This window comes from Lotus japonicus, chromosome 4, assembly GCF_012489685.1.
Source record: "Lotus japonicus ecotype B-129 chromosome 4, LjGifu_v1.2".
Lineage (NCBI taxonomy): Eukaryota > Viridiplantae > Streptophyta > Magnoliopsida > Fabales > Fabaceae > Lotus > Lotus japonicus.
In genome coordinates this window covers 54,331,863-54,354,332 of record NC_080044.1, presented here as the reverse complement: position 1 = coordinate 54,354,332, position 22,470 = coordinate 54,331,863, and the positions used below count along the sequence as shown (strand labels likewise).

At 37.5% G+C, this 22,470-nt stretch overlaps 3 protein-coding genes across 3 annotated transcripts; 2 read left to right on the top strand and 1 right to left on the bottom strand.

Moving 5' to 3' along the window:
* Nucleotides 1–1,185: 1,185 nt before the first annotated feature.
* Nucleotides 1,186–5,279, top strand: LOC130714043 (M phase phosphoprotein 10). The gene is made up of 13 exons (XM_057563899.1): nucleotides 1,186–1,985; nucleotides 2,144–2,220; nucleotides 2,506–2,542; nucleotides 2,640–2,747; nucleotides 2,854–2,991; nucleotides 3,419–3,487; nucleotides 3,590–3,631; nucleotides 3,782–3,850; nucleotides 3,975–4,046; nucleotides 4,142–4,195; nucleotides 4,282–4,423; nucleotides 4,587–4,649; nucleotides 4,872–5,279. Exons 1-13 carry the CDS (start codon nucleotides 1,266–1,268, stop codon nucleotides 4,874–4,876), a joined length of 1,596 nt encoding a protein of 531 aa, XP_057419882.1. The 5' UTR covers nucleotides 1,186–1,265; the 3' UTR covers nucleotides 4,877–5,279.
* Nucleotides 5,280–6,007: 728 nt separating this feature from the next.
* On the bottom strand, nucleotides 6,008–10,022 carry LOC130715588 (uncharacterized). The gene is made up of 5 exons (XM_057565707.1): nucleotides 9,738–10,022; nucleotides 9,118–9,222; nucleotides 7,318–7,573; nucleotides 6,738–6,815; nucleotides 6,008–6,564 (listed from the first exon to the last, which is right to left on the bottom strand). The coding sequence occupies exons 1-5, from the start codon at nucleotides 9,777–9,779 to the stop codon at nucleotides 6,431–6,433; spliced, it is 615 nt and encodes a 204-aa protein (XP_057421690.1). The 5' UTR covers nucleotides 9,780–10,022; the 3' UTR covers nucleotides 6,008–6,430.
* A 7,021-nt stretch (nucleotides 10,023–17,043) lies between these two features.
* LOC130715944 (uncharacterized) lies at nucleotides 17,044–18,656 on the top strand. Its single transcript, XM_057566106.1, has 3 exons — nucleotides 17,044–18,014; nucleotides 18,269–18,316; nucleotides 18,413–18,656. Exons 1-3 carry the CDS (start codon nucleotides 17,168–17,170, stop codon nucleotides 18,457–18,459), a joined length of 942 nt encoding a protein of 313 aa, XP_057422089.1. The 5' UTR covers nucleotides 17,044–17,167; the 3' UTR covers nucleotides 18,460–18,656.
* Nucleotides 18,657–22,470: the final 3,814 nt, after the last annotated feature.

Genomic DNA, 22,470 nt, shown 5'->3' with positions numbered 1-22,470 from the left:
TTAATTTTTAGAATACAAATTTTCTAATTATTTTTATCTGATTATTTCGAAGCTTGAGTGTTCTTGATTTGGTTCCATGAGATTATTCATACTATTTGCATTTCACAAGTGATTTTTATTTCTTAAGTTTATGTTTAAGTTATGTTATAAATTAAACAAATGTCATCACGCTATCTATCAAATAGCCATGACTCAACCTGAAGGAGGGTAAACAGTAAACACTTTATGAGTCTTCTTCAAGGAAGAAGAATACGCGCAAAAAATGTATTGGTGTTGTTATTGGTACACAATCAACTCCCATCCTCTCACCCCACTGATTTTAACACCAGATCCTCATCATTCTATTGCACAAATCACATTTGGGAAGACACTTCAAGTGCGGATCCCGTAGGAGAATGTCCAAATGGAACAAAGATTTTGAGGTGATGAAGACTTAACATAATGAGAGCCTTAATTTGAAGTCCTTAATCTAGTGGCCAAACAAGCTTTAAGAGTTGTTTTAGTTTCTCGTTTCTTCAGCATATTCAAAAGCCTTCCGTGTGTATAGTTATCCTTGAAAATTAAAGTCTTCGTGAAAACTTAGTGAAAGACTTCTAGGTGGTGGTCATCTCCAAATAACCTTGTGATATCTTTTCATTCAAGTTGACTACATAAGCTCGACTGCTTCTCTAGACGAGATATTCATTGTCTTAATCATTTTGGCCAACCAACAAAGTGTTCACTTAGTTGAGATACTTTTGGTCGACTGAGATGCTATTTGGTCTTATGACTATTTAGTGTCTGGCCAAAACAATTTCAATTCTCTTAAAATTATTTTAATTTCCAAAAGAACCATACCTATAAAATTAAATGAGATTAATTTCTATGCACTGACGGTGTAAAAATTTTTATACCATCATTTAATCACAACCTTTCATTTTATATTTTAGATATTATTAAATTAAAAATTAATTGTGAGCTAACAAAATGAAGAGATGTGATTGAATGATGATGTAAAACTTATTTACACCGTCGGTGCATAGAAATTAATCTCAAATTAAATTGTCATATTTTCGTATAAATGATTAAAAATCTTTTCTTAATTTTATTTTTAATAAAGTTCCTCCTATTTAACTCGTCAATTTAAAAAAAAAAAAAAAAAACTCATGTCAAAACGCACAGTTTAGGCTTAGTCCATAGCAAACTCTGAATCCCTGTCTTAAAACCCTAAACCCACTCATCGCTGAAGGTGAAGGAACAGACAGAGAGAAACAAAACACCCAGTCATGGCGAACGAAAACGACGCCGGCGGCGAAGCCCTACGGCGCGTGACTGCGACGGAACCACCAACATGGCTGGCACCGAACCCATCGCTATCTGAAACCGCTCGTACTGCATCGCAGTACCTGTTCTCCACCCTCAGACCGTTCACCCCGAAATCGCCATTGGACCAACTCCTTGTTGATGGCTTCGACGTAGAGCAGATATGGCAGCAAATCGACCTTCAATCACAGCCTCTTTTGTCCACCCTCCGTCGCCGAGTGAACCATCTGGCCCAAAACCCTGAAGAGATTTCGCAGCTGATGGTCCCTTCGGGTGCTGGGAACGAGGTGGAGACAGAGGGGCGAGAAGAGTGGGGCGAAGAAATTGACGGTTTGGATGAGGAATTGGATGATGCTGATGATGATGATGATGATGAAGAGATGGTAGAGATGGAGGAGGGAGAAGATGAGGAAGAAGAAGAAGAAGAAGAAGAAGATGATGAGGAGGAGGAGGAGGAGGAGGAAGATGATGAAGAGATGGAGGATGAAGACGAGGAGGGAGGAGGGAGCGAAGAGGAGGACGGTGAAGGTGGTGGCATTGAGGATGAATTCTTGAAAATAGGTGAATTGAACAAGTACTTGCAGAAGGAGGAAGAGAATTTCGAGAACGGAGATGAAGACAGGAAAGGTGAGGATGAAGATGAAGATGAAGATGAAGATGATGATGAAGATGATGATGATGAGGTGAGAGTGCTCTTTGCTTAGCTTGGTTTCATATTCATTCTGTCTGCAAAATTCATATTGATAAGGCTCAGTGCTTGTTAAGCTGTTATTTGGTTCATTTGGTTATATTTCACTTATTGATTAAATGGCTTCTGATGGCTCTCATTGTGTTTATCTAGTATGGTGGTTTTGGAATGGATGATGAAGATGGAGAAGCAGTGGGCATGAAAAAAGCAAAAAAAGCAAAAGATCCAATGTATTTTTCCTTGCATACTTGTATTTGCACAAGTTTTTTTTTTCTATTTCTCTAAGCTTTACAGTATTTATTTTACTATTATTTCATTATTTATTATGTGGGTTGTGTGTGTGGTGTATTTGCTTTGATGTTCTTCTGGTAAATGCTGACACCATATATATCTTATGCAATTGGCTCGGTGCCGCTGCTTAATGATATAGCTCCTTGAAGTTTCATACTAATTTAGAATTTTTCATTATATCTGGATGCTGGATTCAATTGTTTTTGTTTGTATGTTGCTTTAAGGTATGAAGACTTTTTTGGAGGTAAAAAGGACGCACAGGTATCTCTCTTTCTAAATGTACACACATAACAGTGTAGGGGTTTATTACTAAAACCAAACTTTCAAACTCTTAATTATTTTTTTCTTGTGTATGTAGAAGAAAAGACCTTCTACCCATGAAAAGGAACTGGAAAAAATTCAATCAAAGATAGAGCAGATGGAGCAAGCTAACATAGAGCCAAAAACTTGGACTATGCACGGCGAGGTAATAGAATGGTCCTTTATTCTTTTTACCTCACTTATATCTGGGTTGCATTCTATCCCTTTTTGCTTATCTGTTATTAGATTATTGATTGTTGGTTTTATAATAGGTAACTGCTGCAAAGAGACCCAAGAATAGTGCATTGGAAGTTGATCTTGACTTTGAGCACAATGTGAGACCTGCTCCCGTAATCACTGAGGAGGTGACAGCTTCAATTGAGGATATGATCAAGAAAAGGATTCTTGAGGTAAATTAATATGCTGAACTGACACAGTTTGGACTCTGCTACAATGCAGTGTTACAAATGTATTACTAATGAAAAGTCCCTGAATCCCAACTGTGCAAGGCACGAGAACTACATCACTGGATTTTTTAGAGAACCAACTCTCTCCCCAGAGTTTCCAATATTACAATTTTCAAATGAGTCCGCTTTCCACTTTCTCTTTGCCTTAACAATCTCTATTAACCACAGCTGTCACTTGATTCATGCCCTTATTCCTATCATTTATCATATTTACCCACGGGTGGAAGCTGTGTATGGATGATATTAATCTAATACTTTTGGTGTGCTAACTGATTGTTGAGTTTCTACCAGGCAATGCATGACACTCAAACACATACACAAATACATGCACACTATATGTTGTTTCTGATTTACATCTGTGTTTTTTTAGGGACATTTTAACGATGTTGAAAGGGCTTCTAAACTGCCATCTAAAGCGCCCCGGGAATTGAAGGAGTTGGTAAGCCTTGTTTAACTGAAATAAATAGATTTTCAGGTTCAACTTCTTCTCTAGCTATATTTGTATGTAACTAACTTGTACAACTCATTGCTGTGATTATAGGATGACAATAAAAGCAAGCAGGGTCTTGCAGAACTTTATGAGGTCTGTATTTCTTGACTATATGTGTTGTGACATTGGAAACCCTATTCAACTTTCAGCTTCTTTCTTCTTCTTTGCTAATTCTCAAGGCGTTGTCATACATTTTCTCCTTATGATATGGCTCATGAATCATGATTTTTCATTTGTTGACAGCAAGAATATGTTCAGAAGAAAGACCCCAGTTCGGCACCATTGTCATTCAAAGATGAACTAAAGAATGAGGTACAAGTCTTTATTGCTTGGACTTTGTCTCTACTTCTAATAATATTTAGTCTCTCTCATTTCCACACAGCACCTTTTAGATATCTCATGATGTACTGAATCTTGTGCCTTTACTTGTGATCAGGCAGACATGCTGTTTAAGAGACTCTGTCTGAAGCTGGATGCCCTTTCTCATTTTAACTTTGCTCCAAAACCTGTATGGCATCTCCATTCCCATTATCTCTTGATAGACAATATATATGACTCTTCAAATTTTCTGTTTTCTTATTTACCTTGAACTGAACTGGGCAGGTTATCGAGGATATGTCTTTTCAAGCTAACGTGCCTGCTCTGGCAATGGAAGAAGTAAAGAGCTACTATCTTCTCAAAATTTTGTTTCTATTTCTTCCAGTTATTGGTAACTTACAATTTATTATACCTTCCTTGGGTAGATTGCTCCTGTGGCTGTTTCAGATGCTGCTTTTCTGGCTCCTGAAGAGGTCTTTGATGGTAAGGGTGATGTTAAGGAAGAAGGCGAGCTGACAAAGGAAGAAAGGAAAAGGAGGAGAGCTAATAAGAAAAGAAAATTTAAAGGTATGATCTTTTATGCAACAAAAATATCTGCCTAGTGACTGTCCCATGACGATATACACATTATGGCGTTTAATACTTCTATGCTTGTATTTATGTGAAGCTCCTCACCATATTGATATTCATATGCTTTTCATTATTTATTAACAAACTTCTATGATTACAGCTGAGGCAGTAAAAAGGCCAGCAAAGAAGGTGCCAGAGGGCCCATCTCCTATCCAAGTAAATGGTAATTTCTTTTTTATAAATCTGTAATTTTATATCAGAATTGTTGCATTGACCTCTCTTCTTTTTTGGATTGTGCAGTAAAAGTTAATTTCACTGAACAAAATAAACTACAGTTACTGCATACTATAGAATGAGTCTGTCAGATGTAGTAGTGTAGTCTAAAGAATTTTTCCAAAGCATAACATGGTAGCTTCTCACGTTGAACTTCCCTGGATCTTTGCAGGCTAAGAACAATTTCATAGGATTATTTACAGAAGCTGCACAACTAGCAACATTAAGTTCATTGGGACCCGTGGCAAAAATAAGCAAAATAGAAAAGGAGGAGGATTTTTGGAGTCAGCCATCATAAATGAGTGATGCTATTGGTACATGCAGCAGTGGCTGATGAGAATAACTTGAATGCTCCTATAGAATTGCTTATTCTCATTGCTCTTTAAATTCTAAGTTACCATCAAAATATTGATACCAAATTCGCAGTTTAGTTGCTTATTTTTTGGCACTCATTATATGAAGTTTATAGCAGCAGGGGTATCTGTTCTTTGCAAATTTTGTATTTTATTTTACTCACAGGTGATACGTTTGTATTGGTCGATACTTTCATAAATTTAATTTAATTGGTAGATATTAATTATGATTTGTAATTATTATTGATTATGGTTTGATTTTATTTTTTCCAAAAAAAATAGTTGTTAATATCGAACTTAGAATATAAGGAAGTGAGCAGAGTATGTTGTACTTGATAAAATTTAAGAAAGAACTGAAACTTTAATGTATAGATCATAGGGGGTTTTGTAAAAATGATAGCTAAAACTTGCTGTATAACTTGTGTTAACACAGTTCAAATGAGTAAATATTAACACTGAAATTCTACATTATTATTATGATAAACAAATTAAACCTATTAATGTTTATAGTTCAATTCTTCATCTTTAAGTATGTAAAATATAAAGTATAAAGCATTAGTAAGCACAAACCAAGACTTCCCAATATCAAGGTACAAAGAATTACAAATTAAATTTCATAAACACTCACCTTCTAGTTACTGAATCAAGACTAACCAATATTTTAATAACTGGATTTTGAGAACACTCACGTTCCAAATGCCAAATGTAGATTCCGATGAAAGTATGGAATAACTTGCACAAATCATCAAAGATAACAGTTTTTCAGTTTGAGCTGATGAAACATATTTTGAGCTGATGAAACACGGAAGAAGAAATTTCTATTAACAACACAAGTTTGTAGAAAAAGGCTAAATCTGATGCATGGTGCATGTTATTATTGGACAATTGTTTTTACTAGTTATTTACAGTTGACATTGTAATTTTAATTAAGCCACCAAGCGTCCAAGCCAAATGGTGATTCATAAGTGTCCAATCAAATTTTATTTTTAATTAACGTTGCCTGACCATGATTACAGCATAAAAGCCATCACGTAGCCAATCAGCTCCTACATGTCACTTAAGTCATAAAAGACAAGTTTGTGTCGTAAAGCCACATGGCAGCATAAGAAATTGCCACATGGCATAGTAAAAAGTGAAGAAAAAAAAAAAACAAAACCACCTACTCAGAATCAACCCCAAACTGGTAATTTAAAGTAGACCTATTTTGACTAAAATAAAAAGTAAATTAGTCCCATTTTGGTAAATCAACCTCCCATTTGAAGCGTTTTGCACCGTCCTCCAACACAAGATTGCCCCACTTCTCTTATGACAATTGAAATGACATGATGTGCTGGTTCTGGGCGTGAGGGGTATCAGATCTGACTAATAAGAATAGCTTTCATTTACTTAAATTTCCTTCCAGCCTCTCAATTGCAGCACTAACACCACCTTTTACTTCTCTCTGTTGTAAATGTGGATGTATAGCCGGATTCGCTTCATTAGCTTTTTCCACCAGCTTCAAATGGATCCAACCTGCCAAACAATTAATGGAAACAAAACTTGAGTAAATAGCCAAAGTTGATTTTTATATAAGTGGTGATCGTTCCCTCCCTACGAATAAAAACTGTATTTTTCTCATAACAGGACTTTCTCTTGTTAGTAATTAGAAAAAAAAATAACTATATAAGAAATCATTTCAACTTTACCAAGAGGAAAGCAAAATGCTGCTCCCAGCACCGACCCTAGCGCCATATTCCTTGCCCGCCAATGAAGTGATCCTGGCACTAACATAAGAGGAATTTGGTGACTTTGATAGGTATAGAGGCTTAAACATCGCATTAAACAAGTGTATGTTAGGCGCAAACAGAGAAGCGAAACAACTAATTGTAACTTTTACTTTGTTAGTTGTTAGCTATAAATAGAGGAATCATAGCCTCAGTTAGTAGTTTTGCACTATTAGGAATTGGTTGGGCGGGAACCACAGTTTGTACTTTTCTACACTTAGAAATAAAATCTCTGCTTCCAGGATCACATTGATTCTGGGCTGAGTATTTTGTTCTTCTATTTGTGTAATTCTTCCTATTGATATTAGCACAGACATCTACTATTTTCTACCTTATATCACAATCTGATAGCCTAAAGAATCCTTCCAAAGATAAAAAAGGGTAACATATTAAAATGACAAACTATAAAGTTAACTGAAGCTGAGGTAACATTATGAAGGTACCAAACTACCAAGGTGAAAACGTAGGTAGCATTATAAACTCTACGGTTATGGTTTCTTACAGATTAAGCCAAAAGCTGAAGCAGTGGCTGATCCAGCTCCAATAATGTTAAAAACATCATGGACGCCTCGCTTCTCTTCAAGCAGGTTTTGTATGCCAAAAAATGCAGCAGTAAACATTCCAAGGCGTACCCCTCCAACTATTGAGCCCCGTGTAACTCGAAGGAATCGTTTCTCCATTGCATCTCTCATCAATCGATGTTGTGCACGTTTGTCTTCTGTGCTCCCAAGTTTCAACATCACTTCTGCATCCTTGCTCTACAGGAAAAAAGAATTCTTATGATTGCCACGGGTAATTATGATAATACAAACAAGCAATGTTTATGTTAACATAGTTAGCAAGAAAAAGAATGTATAATCAGCAAAATAAAGATAAATATTAGTCACATGTTTGCAAGGGGAATCCTTTTTTCTATCTCCACGAATGATTGTGAGGAGTGAATCAAGTCTTTATTGCATTTAGATGTAAAGTTCACACATAATTTTGGTAGCACTAATAAACTTCATTAGGACAGTGGGGATAACTAGTATTTGCCCTGTTTCTTACAGATTTTTTTTTCCTCAAAATAGAACAAAAATGAAAGTAATTAAAAAAGTTCTGACTTCTGACTTAATTATCCTTTTGTAAGAATTTGCTTCAGACAAGGGGCAAATTAGACGTAGAAAAAGGACAACACAGTGAAATCAATAACCAGATACAATACACACGGATTAAACAGAAATTTATGTCTTCTTCAGTTTAGGTTATTAAAAAAATACACACGGATTAAACAGAAATTTATGCCCAATCGTCTGTTGATGGGATTGTAAAATCTTGTCACATCCTTACGGGATTCACCTAATCGGTTTGCATCTACCTTCTAATGTTACTTGTAATGGAAAATTTTCAACAAGAAAAAAAGATTGAGCAAAAAGTCTGTTTCATATCTTTGCTTTTCTTTACAGGATACACAACATAAAATCTTATGTTTAGTACGATTAAACTTTAACAGATTCTTACTCATTCTGTCATGTAAAGGTTACTCTTCTGTTTTAATGTATACCTCTTCTACCAAAGAGGCAACTACTTTCTCAAGGAAATTTCATTTTCGGGAACCACAATGAAAATAAATACCTTTGGAATTATAAACGTAGTGTTGAACTATGGAATATGCAATTCTATTCTGAGGGAAAATAAATACATAATAACACTTTTGATCCTTATACTCTCGTAAAAGGTGATTTTAATCCTTGTAGTTTAAATTGCACAAATCAGATCCTCATACTATCAAAATTATTCAAATTTAGTCATGATATTAGTCTGCCATTCAATATATAACGGAAGATGCTGAGGTGGCTAACTCTGAATAGACACAGCAAGGAACCTAGATGATGTGGGTCATTAATATTTAAAGGTTTTACATGTAGGATAAATTATTCATTTTTAGCAAAAAAAATGGGCACGTGAGAAGCAAGTTAACCACATCAGAAGCAAGTTCCTCATTTTTTTGTAATTACATATTTCCATAGTGTATGGTCTAATGACAAATGGAATCAGAGTTAGCCATGTCCTGATTAAATATTCGATGGCAGCCTAACATCAGGAACAAATTTAATCAATTTTGTAAACTATAAGGACTTGACTTATGCAACTAAAACTATAGACTAAAATCAACCATTTATGAAAGTATAAACATAAATAAATAACAATCTGTTTGTACTCTTGTTTTAGTGACCTTTTCTCTGTTGAACTTGAACATAATATATTATATGGTTCCTATATGAAGCAGAGTTTTGGAGCATCTTTTCAATAATAAACTTACAACAGAAGCAGCTGCCTCCTTGCTACCACCATATAACATGCCCGCAAATATTCCAATGACGGTTGCTGTGCCCCAGTTAACAGAACCAGCTAATTTCGGAGAACCCTGATTAACGAAGGTATGAGAAAAAGTTTTATAGTTAAATGAATTCAGCATGATGAAATTCAGCACACACTTAAACAGAAACATCATATAAGGTGAGACCTTTCAAAACCTAGAAAAATGGAAAACTGTCATACTAACAATTTCAACTACAGCAAGTCCAGACTAGACATAATTCATTTTGTTCTATTGACAGATAATGACATGCTATCAAGCCAGATATTCTTATTTTCACTGTTGTTTTATTCATTCTATCCCTAATAAGTATATAGCCTATATGATAATTTCATAGAAATGCATGCTCAAAATGAAATTCAATTTGTATTCTTGTCAACCAACTAAGTGAGTGCTAGCTGAACCATGCCATTGAAATTTGCAGCTATTACATTGATAAGTAGCACAACATTCAGATTAAAAAAAAATATAGGGTTCACTACTAAAATACTCTGCATATTGCAATCTGTACATCAAATAATGCAACTAACTCCTAAACTGAAAAGATTACAAAATTTTCTTACATATTGATGTGTGGGTTCTGTGTTGTTATCAGTGGCTTCCATGGTAGGAGGTGCAGTGAGCTCCGCGAAATGAAAAAGAACTTGTTTGGTTGCCGAGAAACAAAAGGAAAGGGGAAATCGATCTCCGACTAAATTGATTCGGTGAAGATAGCGGCGGAGTTGTAGGATTGCACCGCTGTGGAAATCGGAATCTTAGTCTGTGACAGTCTCAGAGCATTGTGTTGTGGAGCATCGTTTGTTTTGTTCATGTTTACCCAGTGTAACACTATGTCATGAGACATGTGTTCATTTTGTGGTGATTTCCTCATACCATTTTAAATGGAGGGATTTTCTTTTTTCTTTTTTAACATCCCAAGTTATTTTCTGAAGTAATATTTTATAATTTATAATTTAGTTATGAATACGAGTTCACAATGAAAATATTAGTCATTAAAGTCGGTGGTGGATATTTAGGGCTCATTAAAAAGAGTTTTACACACTCAATCATACGTACAAGATATGATCCTGACATTTATTAGATGTTTCATCAAATGAGGGAAGAAGTAAGAGACTCAAACAACAACCCTTAGAGAAAAACTTGGGCAGTTGAAGGCGAAACAAGATGGGGAGTGCTTCCTTCCACTTTTGTTGTCTGCTAAGATGATTCTCTGTATCTTTTTTATGAACCCGAGCAGCAGGATGATGACTAGGAATAGGGGACAATAAAGAAATTAGTGACAACCTAAGTCGTTGGTATTTACATCTTTATTTTTTCGACAATTTACCGAGGGTGTGGACCGTTGAAAAGCTACCCACGACTAAAGCAGTTAGCAACTTACTGTTGGTTTGATACCGTCGGTTGTAGCCACAAGTAACTTACTGGACCGTCATGGATTTGTATTGGGCCGAGCGTGCCTCCAAGCTGGATGAGCGACCCAAGAATCAAGTAAGCAAGCCCAAAAGGAAGACAAACCAAGCATGAGGTGTAGTCCAGATTCATCCTCCTTTCTCATCAAGACTAGTCAAAATAATTAATGACCTTGATTTCCTCCCCATTTATGTAGCCTAATCAACTTATTAATGTATGCTTGACTAGGGTTTTGGGCTCATCAACTATATAATGAGGATTCTATGATGTATCAGAGAGGTTCATTTTTCCATCTGAATAACACTCTAATTATTTTACTTAGTCATTCTCTATTTTAGGGTTTATTCTAGAACATTGGCGCCCACCGTGGGGCCTAGTAAAACTCTTCCCAGGTCCTCAAGGAGTTAACGTGCTCAAACTGCATCTGGCCTTACAATCATACCATCGATCTTTCAAAAAATATGTTAATGAATTTCACGCAGCCATGGCCAAATTCTACCTTCCTTAATAGTCCGATGAAGAAGGCTGAGATTCTCCCTCCACACGATGATGATGCGAGACCACCAGTTGTCCATACCAGTGAGACCATATTGATGAGGTCGCTCTCTCATCATACTTCATGAAATAAGATAAGTCATTCTTTACATGTATTTTCATTTCAACCACCTGTTTTGGCTATTCATCTATTGGTTTTTGTTAATTTGCTGATGGGAGAGCGTTGGGTTTACTTACGATATTACCCTCCTAGTCTCCTTGTTATAGAATTTTATTCGTCCAAACTCCATAGTAGAGATTCCAATCCCTGTGTAAATTTCCATGGTTTGGTGACCTGCATTTGCACGTGCTTAGAGAATATTTGTCCAGAAGAAATATTTTATGATTATTTGACATTAAAATCTAACAATTGAAATACCAGAAAGTATGAGCTCCTGAGAGTAGATCGCAACTGCACCTTAATAATTTAGATGTTGTTTCACAGTATTTCTCTAATGAATTGTACTACAAATAGTCATATATCAATTATGATCATCATTTAATCACCTGTCAATACAATTTGAATTAACATTCATAAATTGTTTTTATTCCGCAATATTTCAAAAGAGTCGCTATTTACAATCCTAATTGTTAGATATCACATCCATTGTCTATTGTGGTTTATTAGTCATAGTAGTTGATAGTAGTTTATTAATCTCTGTAATTCCATTTACAAGCATCTTTTTAGGCAGATTCGGTGATAAAAAACATTAAAGAATCTAAAATCATGGGATTATTCTGTTATAAAATCACGAGATCAACGCCACCGTATTAAAAGAGATTACTCTGTTATAAAAGTTCTTTGACTATAATTATCTTGTTTTTGATTTGCTCATGGTTTGGTGACCTGCATTTGCACGTGCTTAGAGAATATTTGTCCAGAAGAAATTTTTTATGATTATTTGACATTAAAATCTAACAATTGAAATACCAGAAAGTATGAGCTCCTGAGAGTAGATCGCAACTGCACCTTAATAATTTAGATGTTGTTTCACAGTATTTCTCTAATGAATTGTACTACAAATAGTCATATATCAATTATGATCATCATTTAATCACCTGTCAATACAATTTGAATTAACATTCATAAATTGTTTTTATTCCGCAATATTTCAAAAGAGTCGCTATTTACAATCCTAATTGTTAGATATCACATCCATTGTCTATTGTGGTTTATTAGTCATAGTAGTTGATAGTAGTTTATTAATCTCTGTAATTCCATTTACAAGCATCTTTTTAGGCAGATTCGGTGATAAAAAACATTAAAGAATCTAAAATCATGGGATTATTCTGTTATAAAATCACGAGATCAACGCCACCGTATTAAAAGAGATTACTCTGTTATAAAAGTTCTTTGACTATAATTATCTTGTTTTTGATTTGCTCAGCTTACACTCATGATTTATTTAATGTACCCCTTGTCAGAGCCGCCGCCGTGCCAACTGCATATGCCTCCTCCTTCACTCGTGTCTCTTCAACCTCGATCTCTCTCAGGCTCCACTTCTTTCTCTGAATTGGCTTGGATCAGAACTTATAAAAGGAGATACAAAAGGGAGATGACCCATGTTCCTTTGTTTGTTGTAGTGAATCGGAGATCGAGGAGGTGCACAACCAGAACCTCATCCTTGCCGTCAGTGACCTCAGATTCGCCGCATGATAGACAAAGCTCAAGGGAAGTTCTGTTTGAAATCAAAAATTGTTTTGAACTTTAGATAATTATTTAAAACTTCCTAATAGGTTGCTAAGAGCAACTCCAACCCCAAAATTCTTATTTGGTTTCTTAACACACTATTCAGCACTATTTATGTGGGCCCGTACTGCCACATCAGACTTAAGAAACTCTTAAAAAACTGAAGCAGATTTTGCTCCAACCCATGGTTTCTTAAATTACTATTTCAAGGGTCCCACTGTGTCCCACCATACAACATTAATTTATAATATTTATTTTCATTCAATTTAGATTTAAAATTTAATATTAAATCAATAACATAATTAAATTTAATTATTTTCTTTTAATTTCCTTAATACTATCATTAAATATTAATGTTTGGGCTGAAAGTTCAAAAAAAAATTGGGCTTATCAAAGTAATCCAAAGTTGATTTCAAAAAAAAATCCAAAGAGAAAAAACCGGCCAGGCCGGTCAAACCAAGTCCAAACCAAGTCATAACCGGTCTAGACCGGTCATTAACGGTTGGATGACCTGTTCAGCCGGTCACCACCTATATATTCAACTTTTTCTCTCTCTCTCTCTCCCCATTCATCAAACCCTAGCCGCATCCCTCCTCCCTCTTCTCTCTTCTTCTTCCTCTCTTCTCCCTCACCTGCATCCAGAAGCTTCTTCCTCTGCCTCTCTCCCTCACTTCTTCTCCCTCTCTCTAGTGTTTCACGCCTCTAAAGCCCAAACCGGTCACCAAACAACCACCACCGCCACCTTACAGTCACCACCGCCACCAAACAACCACTACCGCCACCATACAGCCACGGTACACCCCCAACAACCCCTGTTTCATATGCTCAAAGCCTTGAAGCTTGCAAAGGAGCTTCCTTTTTACACATGCAAAGAGCTTCCTTTAAGATCGGAGCTTCCACAACTGAATCAGAGAGCTGCAAATTTTTTTTATTTGATTTTTGAATGTAAAGTTTGATTTTTTTTTCAATAAATTTTTTATCTTGATGCTCTATGTGTATGTCTCTGTTCAATCTGTTGAACCTCAAATCTTCAATTTCATCATTTATGTTAATTTCCCTCTGAAAGCTGTTGGTGAATATGTGAGAGAAAATATTGTATTTTAATTAAGAAACCAAAAAGCAAAGTTCCTTACGGAAGGAACCGTGGACACTGTTCATGAATTAAGAAACCAAGTTCCAATGCATAAGAAACTCTAACTTGGTTCCTTAGCAACTCCAGCTGGGCTAAGAAACCAGCATTGGAGTTGCTCTAAGTTGCTCATTTTTAACATTACATCAGGGTTGGACAGCTCACTAATTTCTAAACTTAAATGAGTTTCTAATTTTGTAAATTCAATTGTGATTATAAATAATTAATTTTGAATTGTTACTAATTATCATTCATTAAAGGCTATATGCGAAGAAAATCATTGAGGAGTTGATTGATTTTTAGACAAGGAGTGGATCAAGGGATGTGCTTATGGTAATTATAACGTAATAAGGCTATTCGTCACATGAAGATCGACCAAGTTTGCCTGTTCCTACAAAGTTTGATATTGGCACATATATTTTTTGCAAACTTTGTTTTGCATATTAAACAGTCCAGCCAACCTTGGAAAGTGCGCTTTTAACCTCCGCCCGACCCTGTGTCGTGCGTCGAGTCTTACCATTTGGTTCCGTGCCAGGTGCGTTTATAACCTCCGCCTGACCCTGTGTCATGCGTCGAGTCTCACCACTTGGCCCCGTGCCAGGTGCGTTTATAACCTCCGCCTGACCCTGTGTCATGCGTCGAGTCTCACCACTTGGCCCCGTGCCAGGTGCATTTATAATCTCCGCCCGACCCCGTGTCGCGCGTCGAGTCTCACCACTTGGCCCCGTGCCAGGGGCGTTTATAACCTCCGCCCGACCCCGTGTCGCGCGTCGAGTCTCACCACTTGGCCCCGTGCTAGGTGTGTTTATAACCCGCCGACTCCGTGTTGTGCGTCAAGTCTCACCACTTGGCCCCGTGTCAGGTGCGTTTATAACCTCCGCCCGACCCCGTGTCGCGCGTCGAGTCTCACCACTTGGCCCCGTGCTAGGTGCGTTTATAACATCCGCCCGACCTTATGTCGCGTGTCGAGTCTCTCCAATTGGCCCCATGCCATGTGCGTTTGTTCTCCACCCAACCTTGCGTTTCGCGTCGAGTCTATCCCATGTGCGTTTATTCTCCACTCAACCTTGCGTTTCGCGTCAAGCCTCACCACTTGGCCTCTCGCCAAGTGCGCTTCATCCTCCGCCGACCTCATGTCGCGCATCGAGCCTTTCCACTTAGGCCTCGAAACCAACAGCTGACTTAAAGCAGTGCATGCCCAGTTTTAAAGGCTTTTGTGCCTAGTTCCTAGCCACAAGCCTTGGGGGGCTGTGGACCGTCATGGATTTGTATTGGGCCGAGCGTGCCTCCAAGCTGGATGAGCGACCCAAGAATCAAGTAAGCAAGCCCAAAAGGAAGACAAACCAAGCATGAGGTGTAGTCCAGATTCATCCTCCTTTCTCATCAAGACTAGTCAAAATAATTAATGACCTTGATTTCCTCCCCATTTATGTAGCCTAGTCAACTTATTAATGTATGCTTGACTAGGGTTTTGGGCTCATCAACTATATAATGAGGATTCTATGATGTATCAGAGAGGTTCATTTTTCCATCTGAATAACACTCTAATTATTTTACTTAGTCATTCTCTATTTTAGGGTTTATTCTAGAACACTTACCAACAACTTTTCCAAAGGTGTCGCAAGGCTAACATCTATGACTTTATGGTTGTCAATTTTTCGTCAGTAACAATCTATTACCAACAACTTTCAGGGTTTACCGGCGATGTTTGCTTGTTGATAATACTGTGTTTACTTGTAATGCCCACAATGGTCCATTTGTTTGCGAGTTACGTGAATTGTTATAGAGGGACTGAGATTTTTCTACCATTGATCTTTGAATAAGCAAGAAATTTATTTGTTGAAGTGATGTTTTTTCTCATGACATTATTTTTTTAGACATTTATTTTTTTTATTAGCTGAGGTGTGAGCCCCGCATGGAGGGAGTATCATTGTCATCGTCCCCAAATTTATGTAAGAACCCCTATTATTACCTCACAGGGAAAAATTGCTTGAGATCGAAGCCCCAAATAGGGCCATATATGTAGGCATCTCCATCATTGGGGGAAAGTTTACATTCCTAGGTGTGCACAAATCTTCTCGCATATGATGAAAAATGTTATGAAGAAAACTTTAATACGAAAAGGATTGATGAACACACGTGAAGGTGAGACACTCGAGCGACATTCAACTTTGTGGTAATTTTAAACCGCCACAATCTATGAGAATAAAGAAAAATGAAAAATCTTAATGTTACAAAAATGAAATGCAAGAATCTATAGTGTCCAACCACGTATTTATTTTCTCTCATACATGTGTTTTTCATCTCAAAATATGATTGGCTAGTTTTGTTTCTTCTCATCTATGTGCCGATTTGTTGGTACTAAATAGCAACACTCTAAAAAAAAAACGTCAACCTTATGTTGTAACGGTTAAAAATTGTTACAAATCCGGATAAATCGCGGTGTCAAACATTTTGCAAATGTCTAACTATCGCAACCAACTTTAATAAATTACATATTTTTTCTTTCATTCTATTCCCACTTTTTTTTTCCACTTCTGTTTTATTTTTTCACTATATAACTCATCTTTTCTCTCTTTTATTTATTTCCTATTCTGGATGGAGATGAAAATTCGATGTTTTGATACATTAGTGTTGGAAGAACAACATGATTCAATGATCGGTGAATTTTACACTTTACTGATTAGGAAGATGAAGTGATAATACCAAGTATGGAGTACCTATATCTTGATGAAGAAGATCGTTGGTACTTGGTACAACTCAATTATATATGGATTAGATATTGAAATTGGGGAATACATATAAGTTGAATCGGTCGAGTGTGAGAAAAGAGAACTTGACAGTCAACTTTTGTTGCATAGTCAGCACAATCTGGAAACCACTCTCCCTCACATTGGATTAGTGTCTGTGTAATTTAAACGCCTTCTTCTATCAAAGACATGCCATCACTGCATCACATAAAGCATCACCTGACCAACCCAAAAAAAGCAGAATAAAGCCAGACAACAGAATTTCAAAAGCTCCCCAAATGTCCATTTAAAATAAAATTCTGTCCCCATAAAAAAGTGAAGGAAAACCCACACACAATTCACCTAGATTCCTCAACACCACTACATGTGATTAAAGCTACCCCATAATCATAATCATTCCCACAGCAATAGTAAACTTCCACAATCCACATCTCTCATCAAGCAACCAAGCAAAGCTTCACTCCACTCCACTCTCTAACTATGTCACAGTCACCATTGTTCTTCCCTGCCCTTCATCACTATCATCTCATTTTCCTATCAGCTTTGTTAATCACATCCTGTTCTTCCACCCAAGCAAACTCATGCAGAACCTACTGTGGCAACATAACAGTAGATTACCCCTTCGCAACCCAATACGGTTGCGGCCACCCCGGCTTCCGCGACCTCCTCTTCTGCATCAACGATGTTCTCATGCTCCACATCGCCTCCGGATCCTACAGGGTACTCGAAATAGACTACGCCTACCAGGCCCTCACCCTTCACGAGCCTCACATGTCAACATGTGAGGACCTAGTCCTTGGCGCCAAAGGCAACGGCTTTGCGCTCGAGCCGTGGCGGGCTGCGTACATGAACCCCACGCCGGACAATGTCTTCATGCTCATTGCATGCTCGCCTCGGTCGCCTCTGTTCCAAGGCTTCCCGGGGAAGCACCTCCCGTGCCGGAATGTGTCCGGCATGGGTTGTGAGGACTACTACGGGTGCCCGGCCTGGGACATGCTGGGCCACAAGCGCGCTGGCTCAGCTGGCTCAGCATTCTTCGGGTCGGGCCCGCCTGAGTGCTGCGCGGTGCCATATGAGTCTATCAAGGGGATTAATCTTACGCATCTTGAGTGTGAAGGGTACAGCAGCGCTTACAGCGTGGCGCCGCTGAGGGTTGATGGGCCTGGGGATTGGGCCTATGGAATTCGTGTGAGGTATTCTGTGCAGGGAAGTGATGAGTTTTGTGGGGCGTGTGAGGCCACTGGAGGGTCTTGTGGGTATGGTTCGGATGGGATTAGGCAGGTTTGTATGTGTGGGAATTTCAATTCAACCTCCAATTGTGATTCAGGTTAGTGAGCTTAATTAATTACCAAGCTAAATTTGGATTTGCTTTTATCTCTAGCTATTGATGTTAACATAAAAAAACTGATGAACATCCAAATAATATAGACACCCATGTTTGTGGCGGTTTTTTACTGTTATGAAGTGTATTGACGGACAAAAACCGTGATGAAAGTGGGGTATTCCACCGTGGTTGTCACTCTTTTGATGTTTATATATGAGGATGATGTTAAAATATGACTCTTTATGGGAATTTTACAGTGGGGATTTCGGCTGGAGCAAGGCCTGTGAGGGTGAAAATGTCTGCAGGTAATTTGCTATTTCATTCTTAGGTTTGGAGTTTGTGTTGGATGCACATTCAAACACGGTGTGATTTTGTTACCTGTAACTTTTCTTTTTGGACAGGATTGTTGGCGTGTATGTTAGCGTGGATGACAATCAATCAGATTTGAAAAGTATGGCAGGATAAGGACAGCATAAACTGGTCTTGAATTCCATTTTGTAAATGTCATTTTTTGTTTGAAGAGTGTGCACATACAATGAGAGTGATGATAGAATGAGAGTCTTGTATTCTCCATTTTCTTATGAAAAAGACCTTGAAAGCCTTCAAAAATATGATTCAAAACCCATGGCCATGCCAATTTAGTTGTCTCGCCACATTTATATTAGTTGTCTGTAAAAGTAGCTATCATTAATTGACTAACGAAATATGATAAAATGGAATAAGTTTATGGTGCCCACTAGGGTGGGCAACTTTAAAAGTGGTCCACCCATGGACCAAGGGTGATTTTTGTAATTTTTTCAATAGATAAATATATATAAAAAATTAGGCTTAATTGCACTTCTGATCCCTGATGTTTGGTCTTTGTGCAATTTACACCCCATTTGTTTTAATTGAGCGATTTTAGTCCCCTTTGTTTCAATTTGTGACAATTGGATCCTGCCGTTAGCCTTCCATATAATTGCTAACGGTAGTTGCTATTTTCACCCCCCTTTTACTAAATGTACCACCTAAACTAAATTAAAAAATTATTATTATTCTTTTATTTTATTTTTAAATTTGTATCTGCAACGTAAAATAAAAAATAAAACATCTTCTTCCTAAATCCCTTATTCTCCTCTCACTCATCTTTTTCTCTCCCCCACCCCATCCACCAAACCACAACCGCTGCAAAAACGCCATCGCCAATCCCAACCCGATTTCTTATCTCCCTCACTCACACCCATCCACCCAACCCGACTTCAAGAGCATGAGAGAGGAAGAGGGGATCCCGATTTGGAAGACGATGATTACCACCACCACCCGCATCAGCAGCAACAGTGGGAGGAAGTGGTGAAGCAAGTGCGCGGGGATCAAAAAGTGAACGCGATTTGAGCGATTTAGGGTTTGGTGAATTGGGGAAATAGTGGAACAGGGGGATTTGTAGGAGTTTAGCCCAGATCTGGGTTTGGGTGAGTTGTGGAAATGGAAAAGGTGAAGAGGAAGAAAGTATGTACAATATGATTAGGTTACCTTGTGGTTGTTGTTGGTCAGGGATGATGAAGGGAGGCCGAGGGCGGCACGTGAGGCGGGGAGGAAGGGGGCCGGAGAGAAGGTGGCGATTTGATGATGATGATGAAATTGAAATGGCTACTTTGAATCTGTCATCAACCATGCACACACTGAGATTTGACGGAAAATAACACTTAAAACATGTGTTGGAACTGGGTTTGTTCAAGGTTCCAGATCTGGGTTTGTAGGGTTTGACATGGATTGATGATGTAGATGATGATGTTGGGAGATGATGATGTTTAGAGATGATGATGAATTGATGAGAGCTAGATTTGCCACCCCAACTATTAGATTTCACACCTCCAATTTTCGGATTTTCAAGTTCCGAATTATTTCGGAATCTTAGATTCCGGAATTAATTCGTGATTTTTTGTTCAAAATACATCTAACACCACACTTTTGAGTAAAAAACCACACTTTTGAGTAAAAAAATGCTTCGGAAACCTTATTTCCGAAATATTTCGGTTTCCGTAAGTGGGGTGACATTTCTAATGATTGGGGTGCCAAATCTAATGATCTGAATTGATGAAGATGATGAATCATTTAGTTTTTTTTTAATTACTGAAAATATTTTTATTATTTAAAATAGTAAAATCCACGTAATATGGCTGTGTAAGCTAACGGCGTCAAGGATTTAACTGAGATTTGACGGAAAACCCCAATTGTCACAAATTGGAACAAAGGGGATTAAAATCGCTCAATTAAAACAAAGGGGATCAAAATTGCACAAAGGTCAAACATCAGGAACCAAAAATGCAATTAAGCCAAAAAATTAAATCCTAAAACTTTCACACCTTCATCCATCTATTTTGTTTCAAGATTCAAGGTTCCAAAGTTCAAAGAGTTTCTGATTCTTCCATCTTTCTTTTCTTTTTGACAAACCTTTATCAATCACATTTTTCACTTCTGTTTGTTTTCTTCCAATCTGCAATTGCATCTTGCAGGGTTGCCTTTACCACTTGTTGAGGTGGAGGAAAGAGCACATAGCTCACGGCAAGGGTAGATTCAAGGTTCAAAACTTCAAAGAGTTTCTTGATACTTTACCCAAAACCCAGCGACCCAATCTGATTTTCCCTTTCATGATCAAGAGGCTTTTGGGTTATGATTCTTTCATCTTTTTGAACCCAAAACCCAACGACCAAAAACCCCATGGAACCAACCCCAAAACCTAAAAATCATCCCAGATCTTCAGATTTGTGCCTCATACCATGGATCTGTAGCCATCGCACCACCCACGATGAATCTTCTCCTCTCACTCCATCGCTCTCCTTCTCGCACCTATGTTTTCTGCTTCTTCATCTTCTCTTTGGTTCTGAATGGGGTTTGTGGGGGTGAGTTTCTGGGTGGGGTTGAGGTTGCAATTGGTTGGGGTGAGGTTAATCGATCTGCAGATGTTGCTAGACATCATCATCATCATTGTTTGTTGTTAATTTAACCACAGAGCTTTGCATTTGTGCGTAATGAATAGATTGAACCAGAAGTTCTTTGATGAACAGGGGTGGGTTGGGGGAAAGATGAAGAACAGGGTGGGTTGTGGAAGATGAAGAAGGGTTCTAAATTTACATTTTTATCATTTTGTTCATCATTCAATCCTAACCATCCAATAAAAGAATATTCTAAGATTCTCAGATCTAATGACATATGATAATGGTGCATCGGTGGACCATTTTTAAAGTTGCCCACCCTAGTGGGCACCTAAGTTTATCACTTTATATAATTTTGAGCTCTCACTCTAAAGAGTGAGACACTCAATTTGCACACTTTCCCTCATAATTAGTCGCATCGCTCTTTTTTTGTTTAAATTGGTTTTTCTCTCTTCAATATACTTTGTATAATACTCCTTGCAGTCCTTTTTATAAGAAAAACTTGGACAAAATCACACAAACCAAGAAAATTAATATTTTTTATAAAATTAACTACTATGCTTAATTCCAATGCTGTTTTTTCCTTTTTACAAGAACAATTATGCTAATTACCATAAATGTTGATCATACCTATTGGGTGCTTGCAATTTCCCTCCATATTTTTGTATTGGGAATAAGTCCCTTTGCATTGGTATTGACTATTTGACTTAATTTTATAAGAGTGTTTCTTATAAATAGGACCAAGAAAAATCTCCAAAGTGTTTCTTATAAAAAGGATCGGAGCAGTGTTATAAAACTCGGACCGGACCGGCCGGTTCGACCGATTGAACCGGGAACAGGATCCCTGACCGGTCCGAGCCATTAAATGGATCGGCCATGCAATTCAACCGGTATGAACCGGTCGGTTTAGGGAATAAACCGGCGACTCAACCGGTTTTTTTATGGACTGGTCAGTTTTTTTTTTCTTCTGATTTTGTCTTTTTTTGTCAAAACTGTTTTTAATGGTCAAACTATAATTAATTTACATTTAATGTTAATTATTTGGTCAAGGGGACCTCTAATATGCACCATTTTGACCTGTTATAACCGGTCAAAGTAAGGTGGTGTAAAATTGCACCACTTTAAAAGTTGTGCATTTAAAAAAATTGTCATAGCTAGGACTTGAACACAAGACCTTGAGGGAAGAAAGCTAATCCAAATTTCCACTACACCACTTTGCTTCTTGTTAGGAAGAATGCATATTATTTTATATATATGATATACTAAATATTTTAATTTTTTTTAATATAAACCGAGTCAAGCAATTGAACCAATGACCCAGTGGTTGAACCATTGACCCAGTGTCTCGACCGAGTCGATCACCGGTCCGAGTCTGATAACACTGGATCGAAAAGAGTATATAATTTTAAGTGCTCACTATGACAGTGAGACACTCAATTTGTATACTCACCCCTCAAAATTAACTACATCACTCTTTTATTTAAATTGGTTATTCTCTCTCCAATTATGCTAAACTGTGACTCTCATGCGTGGGTAGTGGTTGTCTT